This window comes from Amblyomma americanum, chromosome 11, assembly GCF_052857255.1.
Source record: "Amblyomma americanum isolate KBUSLIRL-KWMA chromosome 11, ASM5285725v1, whole genome shotgun sequence".
Classification (NCBI taxonomy): Eukaryota; Metazoa; Arthropoda; class Arachnida; order Ixodida; family Ixodidae; genus Amblyomma; species Amblyomma americanum.
Window position 1 is genome coordinate 77,668,228 of NC_135507.1, and position 17,715 is coordinate 77,685,942.

At 46.8% G+C, this 17,715-nt stretch overlaps 2 protein-coding genes across 2 annotated transcripts in view; one reads left to right on the top strand and one right to left on the bottom strand.

The window, feature by feature from the left end:
• Nucleotides 1-1,411: 1,411 nt before the first annotated feature.
• On the top strand, nt 1,412-12,867 carry LOC144109723 (serine/threonine-protein kinase PLK1-like). Its single transcript, XM_077642520.1, has 6 exons — nt 1,412-1,528; nt 5,240-5,347; nt 6,265-6,381; nt 7,656-7,966; nt 9,180-9,379; nt 12,770-12,867. The coding sequence occupies exons 1-6, from the start codon at nt 1,412-1,414 to the stop codon at nt 12,865-12,867; spliced, it is 951 nt and encodes a 316-aa protein (XP_077498646.1).
• Nucleotides 12,868-16,132: 3,265 nt separating this feature from the next.
• The window catches only part of LOC144109724 (uncharacterized), a 31,107-nt gene continuing 29,524 nt past the window's right edge, over nt 16,133-17,715 (bottom strand). The window contains exon 13 of the mRNA XM_077642521.1: nt 16,133-16,182. Coding sequence (XP_077498647.1) covers nt 16,133-16,182 — 50 coding nt within the window. The remainder of the gene's footprint in view (nt 16,183-17,715) is intronic.

A 17,715-nucleotide genomic window follows, 5' to 3' on the forward strand; every position in this document is an offset into this window, starting at 1 on the left:
GCCTTTGCTTTAAAACAGTTTTCTGGGTAGCAGAACAGTTTTCGCATATTCCTCAAAACGCACATCATCTTGGGAAATCGGCGGATTTGCGTCTGCGGTAGCTCTCCGCTTATTGTCCTCGCCTTGAGAATCCCCACTGCCACTCACCTATCTCCCTTACCCCCTCCAGTATAGTTGGAGCGCTCTGTCTCAGGTTGGAGTCAACGCGATAAGCCTGTGTGTACACTCTCTCCCTATCTCGGACTTTCTTCCGCCTTGCTGTTTTCACCACCATTGTGGCTTTGTCCCTTCCCAGACTTTCGGCTCTGACCTCATCTCTCGGCTTTTCAGTGTTAATCTGCTAGCTATCACTCCCTTCCTTATGAGCCACTTTTTCACAGTGGCTCTGGATTTATGCTTTCTGACCTACTTCCTCTAAGTTGGCCAAGCTACACAAGCCAATGCCCCTTCCGTGCTCATGATCTGCACTGGCATGTCCGCCATTTTCATTCACAATGTCGGAAGCTGCCACGCTTTCCTCATTTCTGGCCACCTTTAATTCCCTGAGTATTCGGCTTTCCCCAGTCTCCCTATTCCAGCTACATTCCCAGGGCATCCATCCACGGCTATAGTGTGGAGTTTTCACTGTCTATCTTGAGAAGCTGAGCACACAAGTCCTGCACTCGAACACTTAACAGTTTAGCACCACGTGATTATTGCTACCAGAAAAATCATTAGAATATGTACAGGCTCAGACACTGCGTGAAAACACGTGGTCAAATAAACATTGAAAACTTCGTTCTTGCGCAAAAGCCAAAGCACGAAAACATACGACGCAAGATTGTACTTTTCAAACTTGCTCAATCGAAATTAATAAAAGATAAGTTTTGTCATGCTCACACGCTGACTCCCTCCTGGAAAACGATTAACTAATTTTCGGGCATGCAATTTTTCGTTGTAGCTCCACAGCAGGAAATCGTGATTCAAGAGCTAGGAGGAAGCCTGACACTCGCGGAGATAGTACAGGCTGTTCATTGTACCATTTTTAGCTTATCACGAACCCCATGACGTGTCAGCCTTCGCAGCTGCACCGCGTTGTAGATAATCACGTGTGATGAGATCAAGCAAAAGAGCTCAATTCCGAGGAAGCCCAGCAGCTTGGATGACCTGAGGCATCCTGAAGGAAGATTAGGAAAGGGATTGCTAGGACATCTACAAAAGGACGGCCACGCCCACTAGGTGCGGCCACTGCCTGCATCTCCGCAACCAGCGGCGCCAACCAACAGCGTGCCTTCTTCTCAACCTACATTTCAAAACCATCGCGCACCGGTCAGAAACGGCAATGTCGAGACCAGTCGCTGGCGCTTGTGCGGTAGTGTGCATTGCAGCTGCGGAAACCGTGGATTCGAGATCGCGTTTTATCTTCTTGATGATGGCTGCTGGCGGAGAGATTCTGACTAGCACTGGGACGACCAGCGACGAATTTCCCGACGTCGTCATCGACAAAAATTCCCACACCGAATACACCCGCGGCAGGTTCCTCGGCAAGGTATGTCGCCTTATGACAACGGGCGTTCTGGCACCCTTTTAGCACACCGTGCTTATAACAGCGAGCCGTGAAAGAAACCATGATATTAATTGCTACTGTCGCTTCGTGCGTGGATCGAACGCAAATAAGGCTTGAGAGCTCATACGCGGTGCGAGTAGGTTAATGTACATCTTTTGGCAAACGTAACCATGCCACTGAAGTTAGCAGTGCGCAGCAAGAATAGTGGCCCATAAGCTCTATTTATAGCGTGTTTCACGTAAGAATTTAGACAATTTTTTTTAAAATAGGCTTTTTCATTTAGAAAACCGCATTTGCGGCATAGCATTGCGAGTGCTGGAGTACGCATAATACAGCTAAGATGTGCGAATTACCAGGCTGGTTAACCAATACCTAATAGTTTACTCTTTAGCTAGTGCTGTACAGTTCTATGCTTATTGAGAGACGTGTAGCCCACTGTTAGCAATATCCATAGTAATTTTTAGAATTTCGAAAATGCGGTTACCGTCTGCGCTCTGGCCGAACTAATTTTGGATACATCGTGAATAAACAAACACGTTTTCGAGAAGCTTGCAGGCAAAGCAGCATCTCCAGTTCACGTAACTCTTCGAAAAAGACAGAATTTGCTGGGCCACAGCGCCGATGGTAACGGCATTTTCGAAATTATAAAAACCGATAAGAACTTTACTTATGGTGGGATACACACCTATCGTAATTAAAAAGTCTTACGATAATAGGTAAAAGTTAAGTATTCTTATTAGTTAACCAGCCTGCTTGTTTGCAAATCTCAGCCGCAATCGGGTGTAGTAGACCACTAAGAAAATCGTCTTCCTGAAAATGCCTCAAAAAAAGCGGTTTTCTAACTCAATATGCATACTTTTAAAAATTTCGGACCAGCCTTAAGGCGGGGACACATGTCCGGCGAGCGCCGGATGCATCAAACCGCGTAGATATATCCAGCGCGTCCGGCGTGCCAGCTCCGGCTGGAAGCGGCAGGCAGTGCCACAGCGGAGAGCGCCAACGTCATGATGACGTAGGGGTGCTCTTCTCGAGGCCGGTTGCCGGCGCCTGAAAAATGCGCTAGAATTGTTTGTTCACGTTTATAACACGCCCTGAGAGCGGGGAACATCAAAAATAAGTTATTTTTGACAAGCATTGGTTAATGCCGAGGCTGGTGGAAGTGATAACTGAGATACAAGCAAATTTCTTCCAATAGCCGCTTTGCTGTTGCTGCTCGCCTGGCCTACTGCTATCTCCTCTGCTGAAGGCGGCGCGGAAATCGTGCATATCTTTATTTTATTATGAGACTGGGCTCACAATAAACTGGTGAATATAGTAATGCCTTTATAATACAGCGCTGACCATTTCCGAAACGTCCTTGGCGGCGGCATCAATGCGAAACTGGCTACAGGCTTAGCGCCGACCAGGGGAGCCAGGCAGCAAAGTTTGTCGCACGCGGGAGGGGTTGTTGCCGAAAGCTCGGCCCTTGTGCAGGGCATGCTTTCGCTAGTTGCACATAGCTAGCAGTTCTTGTGATTTCCTTCTTTTTTTCTTTTATGACTGCGATTCAAGAATTTTTGGTGCGTCAGAAGCTTTGCAGCGGCCGCTTCCCGCCATTGCGGTGCGGTTTGACTAGCGTTCGCTAGGTCCGCTACTGAAACCGACCATATTTGAATTTTATTATGAGATAATGCTGCGAAGAGCTAAAGCGATGTCACGAGTAAGCCGTTTATTGTAGCACAGGCGACTCCCGAAGCGCCGTGCGGTGCGGCTGCGATGCGAATTATGCTATAGGCCTAGCGACGACCAGGGCCGCCAGGCAGCAGCGTCGTTCGTTGCCCGACGGCCCCACACGCGGCGCATTTGCCGAAAACTCGCTACTTGCACAGGCATAATTTGTCGCTACTCGAATATAGCAGTCTTTGTGATAGCAGAGCTGTGTTGTCTTTCCTGGGCGGACGTCATTGGTATACACAGAGGCACTGCTGTGCGATGTCAAGCTGACACCGCGGCTGCGGGCGGTGCTTGAGAGAATCGGCGCTCGCACTTCCGTGTGTCCCGGCTTGAGGTGGGGCGGCAGTTTGCAAGCACCGACCGGAGCGCAACGCCGGACATGTGTCCCTGCTTTAGGCTGACCTTTCCAGACGTTGTAGACTTTAGTAGTACAGTAATGTCTCCACTCAACAGCTGAGAATCAAATCCGGTTGTTTAATTACTTTTGGCACAGGCGGCACTTGTAGTGGTCAGAATACGGTTGCTTTTCCGTTAGTAGTCCTGACTACGGGTGGCTGTAATCAAGAAATTTTTTAGTGCGACTCTTCAATCAAACAATAATAACACAGCTTGACAATGCATCTTTACGCAAAGGAGCGTTTTGTGCTAAGAGACCGGCTCGCCTCAACCGTGCCGTGAGGGAGAGGGTGTAAAAGGGCACCGGAATAATTTCGACCACGTGGGACCCGCACCGGTTAGGGCGATATGTTCGCCTTGTTCTGTATCACCCTATTCTTAAAAGCGAGGGGGTTAAGGATCCTCCCCAAAGAAGGTGAAGGCTCCTTCAGGAGAATGCCGCAAGTCGTTTTGCCCAAGTGGCTGACCTATATATGAACCAGCCTGCTGTGTATGTGTTGCTCGAAAGAAAGCGAAGTGGCGGTGTGTTCGCCACTGGAGGGTCTCCTGTGGGAGAAATACGCTTCTTCTTCCTCGAGTTGTACTCGAGTTTAATGTCTCTATATACATGTGGAGGAACACTACACAACACAGGAGCGGAGAGCCGCCTCTTAAAAGCTGTTGTGAGGGCACGCAGGCGCCTGTACTCTCTACTCGGCCTTCCCCCTCCTCGATTGGGAAGGTTGGTTATCCCAAACGAGGAAGACTGCTCTGACATCCCGGTGGACACCTCAACTTCGCAGTAGGGGAAGCCAGAAGTGAAGGATGGAAGAGTTAAAGAGGTGCCATTGAAGAGTGCTCCAGAAATTTACACCACCGAATTAATGAATTTGTCAACGTGGGGATCTTTAACAGGCACCGACGTCGCTCAGCACACGTTCGCTCTTTGCGTTTCGACTCGATTGAAACGCGGCTGCCGCAGCCGGATTCGAACCCGCGTACTCCATCTCAGCACCAGGGCGCTATAACCATGCAATGAGCCACCGCGGCGGGTTCCTCGTTTGTGAGGCGGTCAGAGGGCATCTCGTCATGTGGACCGGACGACCACGACTGTGCAAAAGCCGGGGAACTCGGTTACATATATGGTGATTTTGTGAAGAGTTAACATTTTAAAGTCATATTACTCACTTTATTAGTTAATGCGATTCTCCTGTTTTCTGATGTCCTCTACTATACAGGCATTACTGTGACAATAAAAGGCAGCTTAACGTCTCAAAAAGCCTATTGTGAACAACGACTGGAGAATTCCGCTGAAAAACTTTACTTTTGCACTTTTCCCTAGAATTTGTAAGGGCTGCCTTCAAATTATTCCTGTCTGCTATGCTTTGTGAACTGAACCATACCTTTGAAACTTACCTGCGTTCAGCATGTATTAGTCCCAGCTGTCTTGAATTTCGTGCTGTGGTCTATTTTAGTACTTAGGCATCAAGCCGATTTCGCGTTCGAGTGAAGGAATCCACTGCCTGAGTGTTTCAGTCACACAGTGCGAAAGCATTCACCCGTCATTTGAATGTCCTTGCAACAAGGCTGGCATTACTTTTTCAGGGCGGATGTGCGCACTGCTACCAGTTCGTGGACAAAAAAGCGAATGTCGCGTACGCAGGCAAAATCGTCTCCAAGAGTCATCTCAAATCGGAGATTGACCGGCAATATGTGAGTTCTGTCACTCTGTCTCTTCTCTATTCGAAGAAATTTTCTAAATTGGACACTGAGGACAAAAATTCCTTTTGTGGCTTTTAAAGTGAGAGCTCTGCTCCTGAGAGTACAACTTCCGATTTCGATGAGCATCAGGCAATGACTTTCAATGCCTCACACGGTCAAACCGAACTTAACTCCAAGGTGGTATGACCCAAAATATCGACGTATGACCACGGGATCATAAGAGTACGGCCATTTGGTGCATCACCTTGACCCTGACGCTTGATTTGACACCACGTTGAACACCAGCCATTTTTTATGGCGACGCCGGCGCAGCGAGGCGTGCAGACGCGCCGAATCATATGAAAACGAATTAATGAAGGTTGAGCTACGGCATAGGATTCGTGCACAAGTTCAAAATGTGTGGCGCCCTCTAGCGAATGCAAAAGAAAGATTGTGTGATCGCAAGTCGGCTGTTGTCTCCCCATCGTCCTCCTAGAATGTTCGCGCTACCCACGCATACATAACAATAGCGAGTTGTCAAAGCCTGCCGGTTCCAAACACAAACGTTTAGTGGATTAGAGCCCTGCGGCCGTATTCTGTTATGGTACACAACCCACTTTAGATATCGAACCCGCTTAGTCCTCTTGCATACAGGTCACTGTTCTTTAGTCACGCGCTGCGGCTTTGAAGCGTCAGTGGGAAGCAAACAAACCATTGGCTGTGATACGGTGAGACCCGGTCCCGTATGATATGATATTTTAAATTCCACTTTAGCGACCGATTACCCTTGCAACCATCATGGCTTTTGTCATTTCAACGCACGTCTTTAATAATCATAGGTAGCAGCATCATAGTCCAGCAATTTACCTTCTTTTCTTCATGCTTAATACAACCTTCTGTGATGTTACTCATTAATTTGTTGTCTAAAGCTCGAAGAAGAAATCAACATCCACCGAACCCTGTGCCACAAGCACGTCGTTCGCTTCCACAGCCAATTTGAGGACGCCAAAAACGTGTACATCATCTCGGAGCTATGCACAAGACAGGTTTGTTAACATTCCTCTCTTCAGTGGTATATATTTCCACTTAATTTCTTTGCGTTCATCCAAAAACGTGGCTAGTCCTCAAGGTTCGTTTTCATTTCATTTAATGGTGCTTAAAGGGCCACAGAAAGGGGTGTTTGAGCTGGGCTTTAAAATGTTTGCATTATGTAGAGTACAGGCCCCCGAGCGTACATGCCACGTACGAGACCTCAAAAGCGAGCGGGAAATTTACGATAAATGTTATTAAAATTTCCGCTTTCGCACCTCGCGGCAACTTGCGGTGCCGGAATTTTGCTCGAAAATCTGGCAGACGTCGTCGCGTCTTTCAAATGGCGATTGCAGCCGAGGGTAATCATTAGTTCACAGCGCCAATTTCTTTCAGACGTCACGCGCTACCGCGGCCGAGGCCACTCCGCGCGCGCCGCAACCGGCGGAGGTAGGGGAGGGGCCGAGAAAGTGAAGCCGGCGGAGGAGCGCTGCCGTTTTGGCGTGCGAGAGGAGAGGGAAAGGCGCGAGGCCGCGGAAGTTCAGATTTTCTCTGGATATAACTGGGCTTCCAAAGAGAGAATTAAAATAATCCTTGCTGGGGGATAATTATGAACCGTCGTCTTTTAACATCCTAGAAACATCGCACCTTTATTGAGACCCTGTTTCTGAGTCCCTTTAACTCCTAAAAACTACTATGGCTTTAAGGGACGCTGTAGTGGAATAATTTTGGAATAATTAAGGTCACCTTGGAATCTCTAACGGTCACTGACTTCGCACAATACACGGGCCTCCTGCATTTTGCCTCCACCGAAATGCGGCCGCCGAGCACACTTTTGCGTAAGAGACGTTTTGTCTCTTACGCAACTGACGGCACTTCACGTATCTATTTTTCAAGGCCTGATGAGAGGATATTTAATGTTGTGTATGTTTCACACCGCTTCTATAAAATTTGGTTACGTGAATATGTATTTGGTTATTTATTTGTTTCGGCCATTTTTGCGAGAACGGCCACATTGTGTTCTTGAATCGTACTTTAGGGCGCAGCCAAGAAATGAAAACTGCCTTCGTTGTTTCGAAAACTGTCATTTAATATTTTGAAGTGGTCACTGTATTTGTACAACGGAAAGCAATCATTTCACTCAAGCTTTCTCCAGACTGCCGTGATTTGAACAAATGTGCTGCATGTGCCTAGCTAAATCTTGAGGGACCGCATTTTCTTTATCATGTTCTTAAGCGCAACTAGCCTTCAAGGGTCTTCCCCATGCTTTATTAGCACATTTATTCTGCAGTCTCTTGAGCTGCACAAGTGCCGTGAGAGGCTGACGGAGCCAGAGGTGCGGCACCTCCTGCGCCAGCTGCTCCTCGCCTGCGAGTACCTTGTGCAGGAGCAGGTCATTCACCGAGACCTGAAGCTCGGAAACCTGCTCCTCACCAAAGGCTCGCAACTCAAGGTGGCCGACTTCGGACTTGCCACCCGCGTCCACTACCCGGGGCAACTCAAGAGGTCCATCTGCGGCACCACCAACTACATGGCCCCCGAGATGCTGACCCAGAAGGGCTACAGCTACGAAGCGGACATCTGGGCCATCGGGTGCATCATGTGAGTTTCACCTGATTGCTCAGAGCTGTTTGCAACTGGTTACAACATTAATGCTTGCAACGACAGCTCGCAATACCTATCGTATTTGTATATCCGGCTATAAATGTATTAAAGGGAGAGTCTGCTTTTTGAAATATGGGTATCCTTGCGTTGTGGTGTCAGTAACGAGGGAATAAATCATGGCCGTGGCATTTATTTGTATTTTGAGCTGGTGAAGCAAGTCAGACCACAGTTGACGGTGATAATGGGATGTATTCAAACTTCGTTGTTCTGCTCGCAGCCGGGTTACGTCGAGTCAAAATGATGTGAATTTTAGGAATGAACTAGGCGCCATGTACACATGCTTAATTTGGTTACAGCAAGTTGCAGTCGCCAGAATTTCTCGTATTTCAACTAGTCCTCCTATCCCGCAGGGATGAATTGTGCTTGTTCATTCCACTATGTTGACAGGCGCGCTTTTATCGAGACAAATAACTTGCGGATATATGTGATAGATATCATGACCCTTACTTTTTACTCATTTTGAACCTTCATGGTGTTTTAATTTTCGGTTCCGAGAAAGCCTAAGAATGAATAAAAATATGCGCTAATTATAATTCTTCCATAATACAGCGACGAGACAAATAAATAAAAAAGACGGCAAATGTGCTGCTTCCTTCTTCCCTGTCTCATGCAGTTCAGGCTGTTTCTCACAACGATCAAATTACGGCACTAGCCCAAACTATTCTTTCAAACCCTCACTGCCACTAACATGGCGGGCAGTCGTCTGCAAAGGCCTTTCTCTGACACGGCTCTGATGTTGGAATTCAGAGACGCCCTCCACCAGACGGGAAGTGGCGTTAATTTACTTGCCGAGAAAGTACAGGTGATAACCTATTGGCGTGATTCTTAGGTGCGCAACCGGGTATACGTATCTTCCATCAAGGAATTAACAATTGCTGCAGAGAAAATATTATCCATAAAATAACTATAAGTTTCCTCTTCATCTTAAAAAAATCATATCATGCTCTTCACGTTCAAAACCAGGCACTTCCGTGCATCACGAGCGTCGTTTGCCCGCAGTTACGTTACCATTTCATACTGACTGGCCGGTAGGGTTGTGGTAGCATGGCTGTGCTCGCACTCCTTCAAGCTGTGACTTGCTGCAATGTCGGTCACCAGATAGTGTGCGGACTCCCGCGCACACCGACAGGCCGAAAACTGCTTTCCGCAGGTACAAGCTGCTAGTGGGGCGTGCCCCCTTCAAGTCAACGACGAGAGAAAAGACATTTGCCAGGATCAAGAGGAACGAATTTGAGATTCCCACGAATGTGTCTTCCGCAGCGAGTGCCCTCATCCGGTGGATTCTACAACCGGAGCCCGCTATGCGGCCGAGCATCGGAGCCATCATGCACCACGAGTTCATGACAAGAGGTAGGCTTCAATTTGTAACTCCGCAGCTGTGTGACTGCGTGCTGTACTGCTTCAATCATGTTTTTTTTTGAACGCAAGAGCGTTATATCTGACGTTCGGAGAAAAAGCCGTGCTCGTCGCCACATCTAATTTGTTACTGTTCGGCTGAGGTCGTGACGTCAGACCATAGTCAACCAATGAGTGCAAGGCATGAAGTCGGATACGGAGAACAATGGGTTTGGAGAGGTATCAAAGCGCAGCACTCAGAGGGTGGGGACGGTTTCCGCTGCTCTGTGGTTGGCGCGTGGAGTCACATGACAGAGTGCGCTTACATGGCTGTGGAGGCAGAGGAGCAGCAAAGCAGCACTTCCTAAAAAGAAAAAGGCTCCGAGAAAAATGCGTGCAGTAATGGTTCTTGTAGAATTTTGACGGAGCGCTGATTCGGGGGCAAGAAACTTGCTCTACAGACCGTAGTCCAGGCAATGCTAACGTCAGCGCCCATTCCTCCTGTAGAAGGCGGCGGAAATCCAACTGCAGCGTCGTAGTGTTGACATGGCAACGGAATGCTGCTGAAATAACTTTATCCCCGACAACGACTCGAACCCACGCTGGCGCAAAGAAAGCAGCGTGCTTCGTTCCCCGATGGCTCAGACAATTGAACCACCGACTTTAACTTGTCACGCTGCGTGCATGTCCACGATTTGTCTTGTTTGTTTGTTTTTATAGCACGTCTCCTTCAGCCACCAGGTGCGCTGTAGTAGCTGAAATCGAAATCATATGAAGTTTCCTACACTTGGCGAAGAGACCTTTAGCGTTGTCGTGCCCTCCTTCTCAAGGGTTGGTTAGGAGCTGTTTTGCCCGCGCTTCCTTCCTGCTGTGGAGTTCGGCGAAGATGGGCATGGGGAGGATTCGCTGAGGACCACCGCAAGGGTGTGTGAGCCCTCTGGGGGAGACATGGCGGCAGGAATGCCGGAAGCAGCGACGACAATAGCGTACCCACGTGTTCGAACAGGAATGCCGGAAGCAGCGACGACCATAAGCGTATTCGTTCCGGTCCTCAGACGACGAAGTGCGGTATCAGTGTGATCCCCTTCGGTCATGCTGGGGTTGAACAATTGCCCGAGTGCCGCACCTCCGACAGCGCTTCCGCGTTCCGGACACCAAGATCTTTCAACCCCTGCTGGGAGACAGCCTGCATTCCTGTGTCATGACAGCGCCTTCCGGGTCAACATTGGCGCGGTCCGGACACACGTGCGCGCCCACCTGGAGGCCGCGTGGACAAAAACGTTACCGGGTCCTGTTCCCTTTTCCTCGACCGAGCTGCGAGAAAATATCAGGACCGCCCTGCTGTGGGTGGTACCACCAGTGCCATCATGTGATTGGACATCATTCTTCGAACTGTATTCCCCAGCTAGGCATCTGGGGAATACGAAGAGTATTCAAGGAGCTGCTGGTTTGGTACCAGAGGAGAGCCTCCTTCTTGAGATATACCAGAGACTCCCGACTGCTAAGAAGCTCTTCTTACTGTGAAGCACTCTCAGTTGCCCGTATTTGTACGTTATTTAAATAGTCCTTGTATAAAGTTTTGAAGTTTTCTTCCAACGATCGTCCTCGTCTCTTCTCCGGCCCAGTCACGCAACCTGAATCCCAACAGAGCTCAAAATCTTTTTAACGCGACAGCGTTAAGGGTGCTGTTTGGAGGAAAACTCAATGTACTAGTTGGCGTCGGCCGATTCTCATCACCCTGCGAGGGTAGTTAAGTCCCTGCATGGTGAGGGATTGTCGCCTCTGCATTGTGGCGTCGCTCCCTGCTTTGTGTCACATACAGGGTAATGAGAATCGACTTACTCCACTGGTTGGAAGAGGGTCGTTTGACGCTGGAAAGCCGCCTTTTTGTTGACTTGTATTCGACTATAGGAGGTCCATAGGGATGGGTCAAAGACCAGAGGGTATAGTCGGTGAAGGTGGTGAATCGGCCGACCCCATCGGCTGGAATGGGGCTCCTTTGAGGGTCATTTTCCACTTTTGTCTTGAGTTGTATCCGACTATAACACATCTGCTGAATCGGCGCCAATTAGACTCTTTTTTTGGGCACACGTTTAATGACTAATCTGAATTCTTCCCGGCTTTCTTGTTTCTGTGTACGTGCGGAGGCTTGTGCGTGCTGCCGCCTCGGGCACCTGACACTACGTGTAAGCGTAACTTTACGCACCGATCATTCTCTACTCTTGTGCAAGCAAGTGCGCAAGAACACGAAATTATTTTACTGCCTCCACTAGTTCGTGTCAAAACGAAACATTGTGTCCTCCTACACGGAATTGCCAGAGCTACAAATTTCTCTTTTCGTGCGTAAGCACTAATCCGACGGGTACCAACCCCGAGCAAAATCGTCCGTTCCCTGTTGCCTTGTCTGTTCCTAGCTGGCCTAGGGCTATCGCTCTGTCTCTCGGCAAAGATTGCTCATCTTCGTCTTCCACGCAGCACGAATTGTGCTTTCGCACTGCTTCGAATGTGTTAAATATTTTCGTAGGTTTTCCTTTTGCTTTATCAGAAGCGAGTTCTGTCGCGATAAACTACTATTGATATTAAATTTTTTTTTCATGATAAGAAAGTTTGTTGCCGGCTGATGCAGCAATTTCTATTCACCGAACAAAATATTACGGATTTTACTCGCAAGAACAAAATCTTCTCAAGAAACTTAGAGTCGTTCTTCGATGTCCATGATATAGTTCACGTTTGGAAAAACAGCTGTGCATATTAGGGGCACACAGGACACATAATGTCAACGAAGACAGAAGGTACACCTGTAACCATCGAAATTGAAGAAGCGAAATGTGTTCTGAGCGGCAACATCAAAAAACGGCTTCTGCAACGGATTCTGCACATAACTAAGCCTCAGTGCAGCCGGCTTGCATATATTGACTGTTAATATTTGTAAGACGCGCAGAGCCGTTACTGGTATCTTGTGATGCGGCCTTTGCAGTGTGTTCAACGTGAAGTCCTGATACAGGCGGATTTTAAACGGTTTAGAATGGGGCCAGCTGAGCTGCATTCCTGAAACATTTCCGTAAATTCTACTACGACTCGTTATGCATCGATGTGACATTTCAGGCATGTGTACAATTTCTTTGCACTTGCCTCTGTTGAACAGACCTCTCATTGTTGAGAAGCATCAGCTATTGGATCGCGTGGAAGACTCTTCTACGAGGGCACACATTCTCAAGTTTTCTTGATTTTTGTTTATACTCGCATCTATTGTTTACGTCGTTCTCTTCTTTGAGTACGACCAGCAACTTGTGGATCACGACAGGTCCTCCACATCTTTTTTCAGGAAGTGCGAATCACCACGCCTAGTTTATGGCATTTATATATACCCACAGCTCCTGAATACTTTTCGCTCTCTCCTTCCAGGGCTGCTTCCTCCACACCTGCCTGCCGCACACGAAGGCACTCGGCACCGCTCAGGACTCAACCGACCGGAGGCACGCGTAGGAGAAAACGAAAGTTGAGCTGAATCGGACTGCGTCTCCCATCGAAAAGGCCCACACGGGAACGGCTGTACTTATTTACTGCTTGACTAGCTCCAGAGTTTTATTTTTCCGTTTTTGTTACTGTTATTGTAACTGCTGTTTTATTTGCACAACCAAAGCTTTAGGAACCTTTTGTTTTCATTGAATCTTTAAGGCATTTTTTTCTTCTTAACATGCACTGTTATTTCATTGTAATTAGAGCACACGCACAGATCATATTTTTGACAATGCCTGTGTCGTTAGTTCCAAGGCTGCGATTGTACTCCAAATGCGATTGCAATGAATCAGTTTTCATCTGTGCGAAAGCTTTAATCGATTTTAAATTTTGACAATGAACTTTCGAACAAACATTTTGTTCTCTGTTTGGTGTATCCATTTGCCCTCACTGTCGCTGTTGGAAGAACAATCTTGTCGTCTCACACAGGGAAAAAAATTTAGGGGGCACTTTGTTTACTTAAAGTGCAGTGAGGCGAAAGCCTTCAGGCCGGTATTGCTGCTTGTGTCACTGATTTGTGGGTGAGATCTTAAGCATTTGCGTTTGTTGGCATTCTGAGACTCCATTGAAGCGAGCGCTAGGAGGGAGGTTACGCGGCACCCGGCTCGGTCGACAGCTGCAAGGTGTCTGGCGCGGAAGAAGCGCTTGCGCTGGTGGCGCTACCTCGCGCATGCGCAGTGAACTATCAATGTCGCAACATGGCCCCCCAATAGGTTATCCGCGTGCGCTAGCACGCGCGGGTTATCTCGGAGGCCATGGGCGTAAGAGAGTAATGGAATGACGCAACATGAGCCATTAAAGGCTTTCCACTTTAAAAATACTAATTGGTCGTTGGGAAAGAAAATGGCGCAGTATTTGTCTCATATATGGTTGGACACATGAACCGTGCCATAAGGGAAGAGATAAAGGAGGGAGTGAAAGGAGAAAGGAAGAAAGAGGTGCTGTAGAGGTGGGATCTAGAATAATTTCGACCACATTCACCTTAAAAATGAGAGTTGGAGGCAGAGATTTTCAACATCCCCAACTGCGGAATCTGGATTCAAAACTTTGCTTTCTCACGTGGCCACTAAATGGAGGTTACCAAATGGTAGCGCCAATTATGCGCAGGTCTGCCAGCTTCCGGTGGTGTCATAAACCTTTTTGCATAACTTGTTTTTAGTTACTTTTAATCAAGAAGGCCCTTTTACTAGGCCCTACAGCTGGTGGGGAGACATAATTTCTACACTCAGCCCGAAGCTACACAGGGAGAAAAAGCGTAGAGTGCAAGCACACGGCGGGAAGAAGAGATACCTGATCAGAGTTGAGTTACGAATGAACTGTGAGGCCATGGTGCAGCGGGTTAAATATATACTCAACACAGACTCAATGCGCGAAAAATTGTAAGACGAGTAGTAACAATAACAACACTATAAGATATTTAAAATTTGTACAGACGTATTTCTATTTTGTTTGGTAGTTTTCACGTGACATCTGAGGCGCCGTCTTTGGGCACAGAGTCCAGATTCCGCATTCTGTGCTCAGATCACGTAGAAATATGCGTGAATCAGAAAAACCACCATGTTTTCGCCGTTCTTCTGGTTTCATATATTGTGGAAATATGGGGGAAAGCCTTCCGCCCCGCACACCCACTCCGCGGATGCAGCGTTCCCACTGCTAACTGCGGAGGGACTCGTGCTCGAGGGAACAAAGGGAGGGACGACGAAGCATGAATACTTATATGCTGTTTATTACAGTTGCATTTAATACACAGAGCTGGCCAGCCAGGTATGGCGCCCAGCGCATTTTAAAGATCCCCAGGTAGTCGAAATTATTCCGGAGCCCTCTACTGCAGTTGCGGTTGATGATTTTCGCTATAGATTTATTGCTCCTTAATTCAACTGGTATTAGGCTGCAATCCACACGTCTAAACAACTGAAAGTTAATGTGAGGATGTCAAATGCAGGCACAATATTAACCGACTGCATTAAGGAGCTCACGTCGCAGAAAAGCCGGTGTCGTCGGCTTTGAGCGAAAAATCTCTACTCCTCCTCTTCGCAATGTACGCCACTGCGCCAACAGATAGCGCGCGACAGCAGCGCAAGGAAAGGAAGCGACGCCTGTCACATATTTCGGTGGAAAACCCCGGCCGCACACTCTAAAAAAAAAGAGTAATTTCCGTCTTTTGGGGGGTAAACCACTTGTCGCTGAGCTAACACCAATAAGAGGGTAATATTACGCTATTTGCTCCAGAATAGTTTTAGTCCACGAGAAACAGTATAAATGTTAGACTCTTGCTAGTGTAAAGTTACACCTTGAAAGGCAGTGCAAGTTTACGCTGCCCAAGACTATTTTAGTGACACAACAAAAGTGTAACCGTTTCTCTCTCTCTAGTGTAAAGTTATACTTTGAAAGGCAGTGTAAGTTTATGCTGCCCAAGACTATAGTTTCACGTTTTCAGAAAGGCTATTTTTAGTCCACGACAATGTAAATGTTACACTGTCTCCTGTGTAAAGTTACACCTTGAAAGGCAGTGTAAGTTTATGCTGCCCAAGGCTATATTTACACCTTTCAGAAAGACATTTTAGTCTAAAGAGGTTAACTCTTACTCCCACAGCAGCGTAAATTTATGCCACCAATACCAGTGCAACGTTAGGCTGTCTAGGAGTATTCCTACATTTTTGGAGGAGTGTTTTTTTAGACAGCGTAAATTAATTCCACAGCAGCATATAGCTACGCTCTATTTGATATGTTTTAGATGGCGCAATGTTATACTTGGCCAAACAGTGCAAATTTGCCACCTAACAGATAAAGTTATGGTACATTTGTAAGAATAAAGACATCCTTTCAAAGCTTATTGTTATCCCACAAATAACAAGCTATGCACTACATTGCCTTAGTGCAACTTTGCTCTCCATTATCATTTATAATGTACTCCCCCTAAGGCATACACAAACACTAATTTACGAAGACCACTTTTCCCCTTTACAAGTGAAAGGTTAAGCCAGCTACAAAATTGTATGTATGATCAGGTCTGACTTAAACTTAGTTCTTAAACTATGATTTAATGTTTCTCTCCAGAATGCAATGGCTGGCCTTCTAATCATGCAGAGTAGTGGTGCAATGTGTACACAAGAAGCAGGCATGTATAATGTGTAGTAGTTGCATGTTTTGGTTTAGGCACACTGCAATAGCAGAACAAGATTTTTCTCAGCTGAAAAGAAAACATACCACAAATGGCCTTTATTTTAAATAGGGTTGCAACCAAACTGCTCACAAGTCCACGGATTTCCTATCCTGGAGGACCAGACAACAGGACAGACCTGGGCAGCAGACAAAAATACACATGCACTTAATACACTTAGACAATACACATAAAGAGGCATGAAAGACGTGAAATTTTGTAAAACAGTAACGCAAAAGAACTGAAGTTTTTCAGTTACAAAATTCATGAAACAACCTCTGCTCAAGTTTTCACATGAAAGCAAAGAAGAAATAAACAGGCACAAAAAATTTAGTGCTCACAATCCCTCGTTTCCTGAAAAACTAAGGCAGATGGGTCCATGTGCCACAACATTCTGCCAATTTAAGGTTACATCACAAAATGGCATCAACCGCTATAAGCATTTAATGCTCGGAGGCTACTAGATGTGTCCACCAATAACTTAACTAGGGCTATATAAAGTAGCAATGGCACTGCCTCGAGAAGAACTTTTTCAGATGCCTCTATATACCATAACCTTCTCAATAGCTACACAGAATTTAATTTAATCATTTCAGATGACAGCTATATGGGGGCTTCGTGCATTGCAATTAATACGGTGCGTGAGCATCTCTGCCATGAAGACGCAAAAAAATGGCATGAGTGCCATCAGAGCATGCTACAGTCAGAAACAATTAAAGAACAAAGCAGCCGCTCAAAAAAGGCCCTTCAAACATTGGCACTGACTGCTTCTTCTGATGTTACGGTTAGTCTGATTAAGCCATGGTTTATCCCCCTTCATCGGGCCGCCCCATGGCGATGTCACCGTAGCAAGTCTAAGGCGATTAACCAGGACATGGTGAGAGTCGATCAACACCATTGGCTGCAGGGCATCCTTTAACGGGCATTTGCTGCCTCATTCTCAGGTTATATCCAACTACAGGCTGCAAAAAAGGACGTAGTGACGAGCCACGTTACATGATAAAATCATCATCAAATTGCAATCAGTAGCTTTCTTCTGGTGCACTTGCTACACAGAAGAACATCTGCATAAGCCTGCGCCACCATTAGCAGTGAAATGACTGCACAAGGGCTTTTACCCCGCCTTAGAGCCACCACGTGGCTAGTTTACTTTGATGTTGCAGTGCTGTGTTACTACGGTTTTGTTTACCACACAAAAAATAAGAATTATGGTGAATTTTTCGTAGTATACTTTCTTGCTCGGTGAGCACACACTTGAACTCCACCTCTACGTGGGTTGAGGCCTTCAGTTGATAATGCCTGCACTTACCCACTGTCCAATGATGTTAGTGCAAAGCACATGCGTCTAAGCTATATGCTGCTGGGATAGGAGAGGTTTAGAAAATGTTATAGGGTGGGTGCACTCAATAAGGGCTGGTTATACAAAGCTACTGCTCTCACTTTTTATTTTTTGTCACTTTGACTGCAATATTTATTATTCTCTGTGGCACTTGCAGTCAATCGCACTGGTCACTGTCACAACCAAGGTACTATGTGTCTCTTTACAGTGATGACTTTAGAGTAACAGTGCCAAAGCTTTGGTTAAGCAGAAATGCAGGGTTTTTTTGGGAAAAAATGCTTATGACTGGTATTATGACTGAGCAGAAATAAAATTCAAATGCAAATAACAACG

Coding starts and splice junctions, on each gene's coding strand:
- LOC144109723 (XM_077642520.1), top strand. CDS start 1,412: ATGGCTGCTGGCGGAGAGATTCTGACTAGCACTGGGACGACCAGCGAC. Junction 6,382..7,655: donor CGGAGCTATGCACAAGACAG/GTTTGTTAACAT, acceptor TTTATTCTGCAG/TCTCTTGAGCTGCACAAGTG. Junction 9,380..12,769: donor CCACGAGTTCATGACAAGAG/GTAGGCTTCAAT, acceptor CTCTCCTTCCAG/GGCTGCTTCCTCCACACCTG.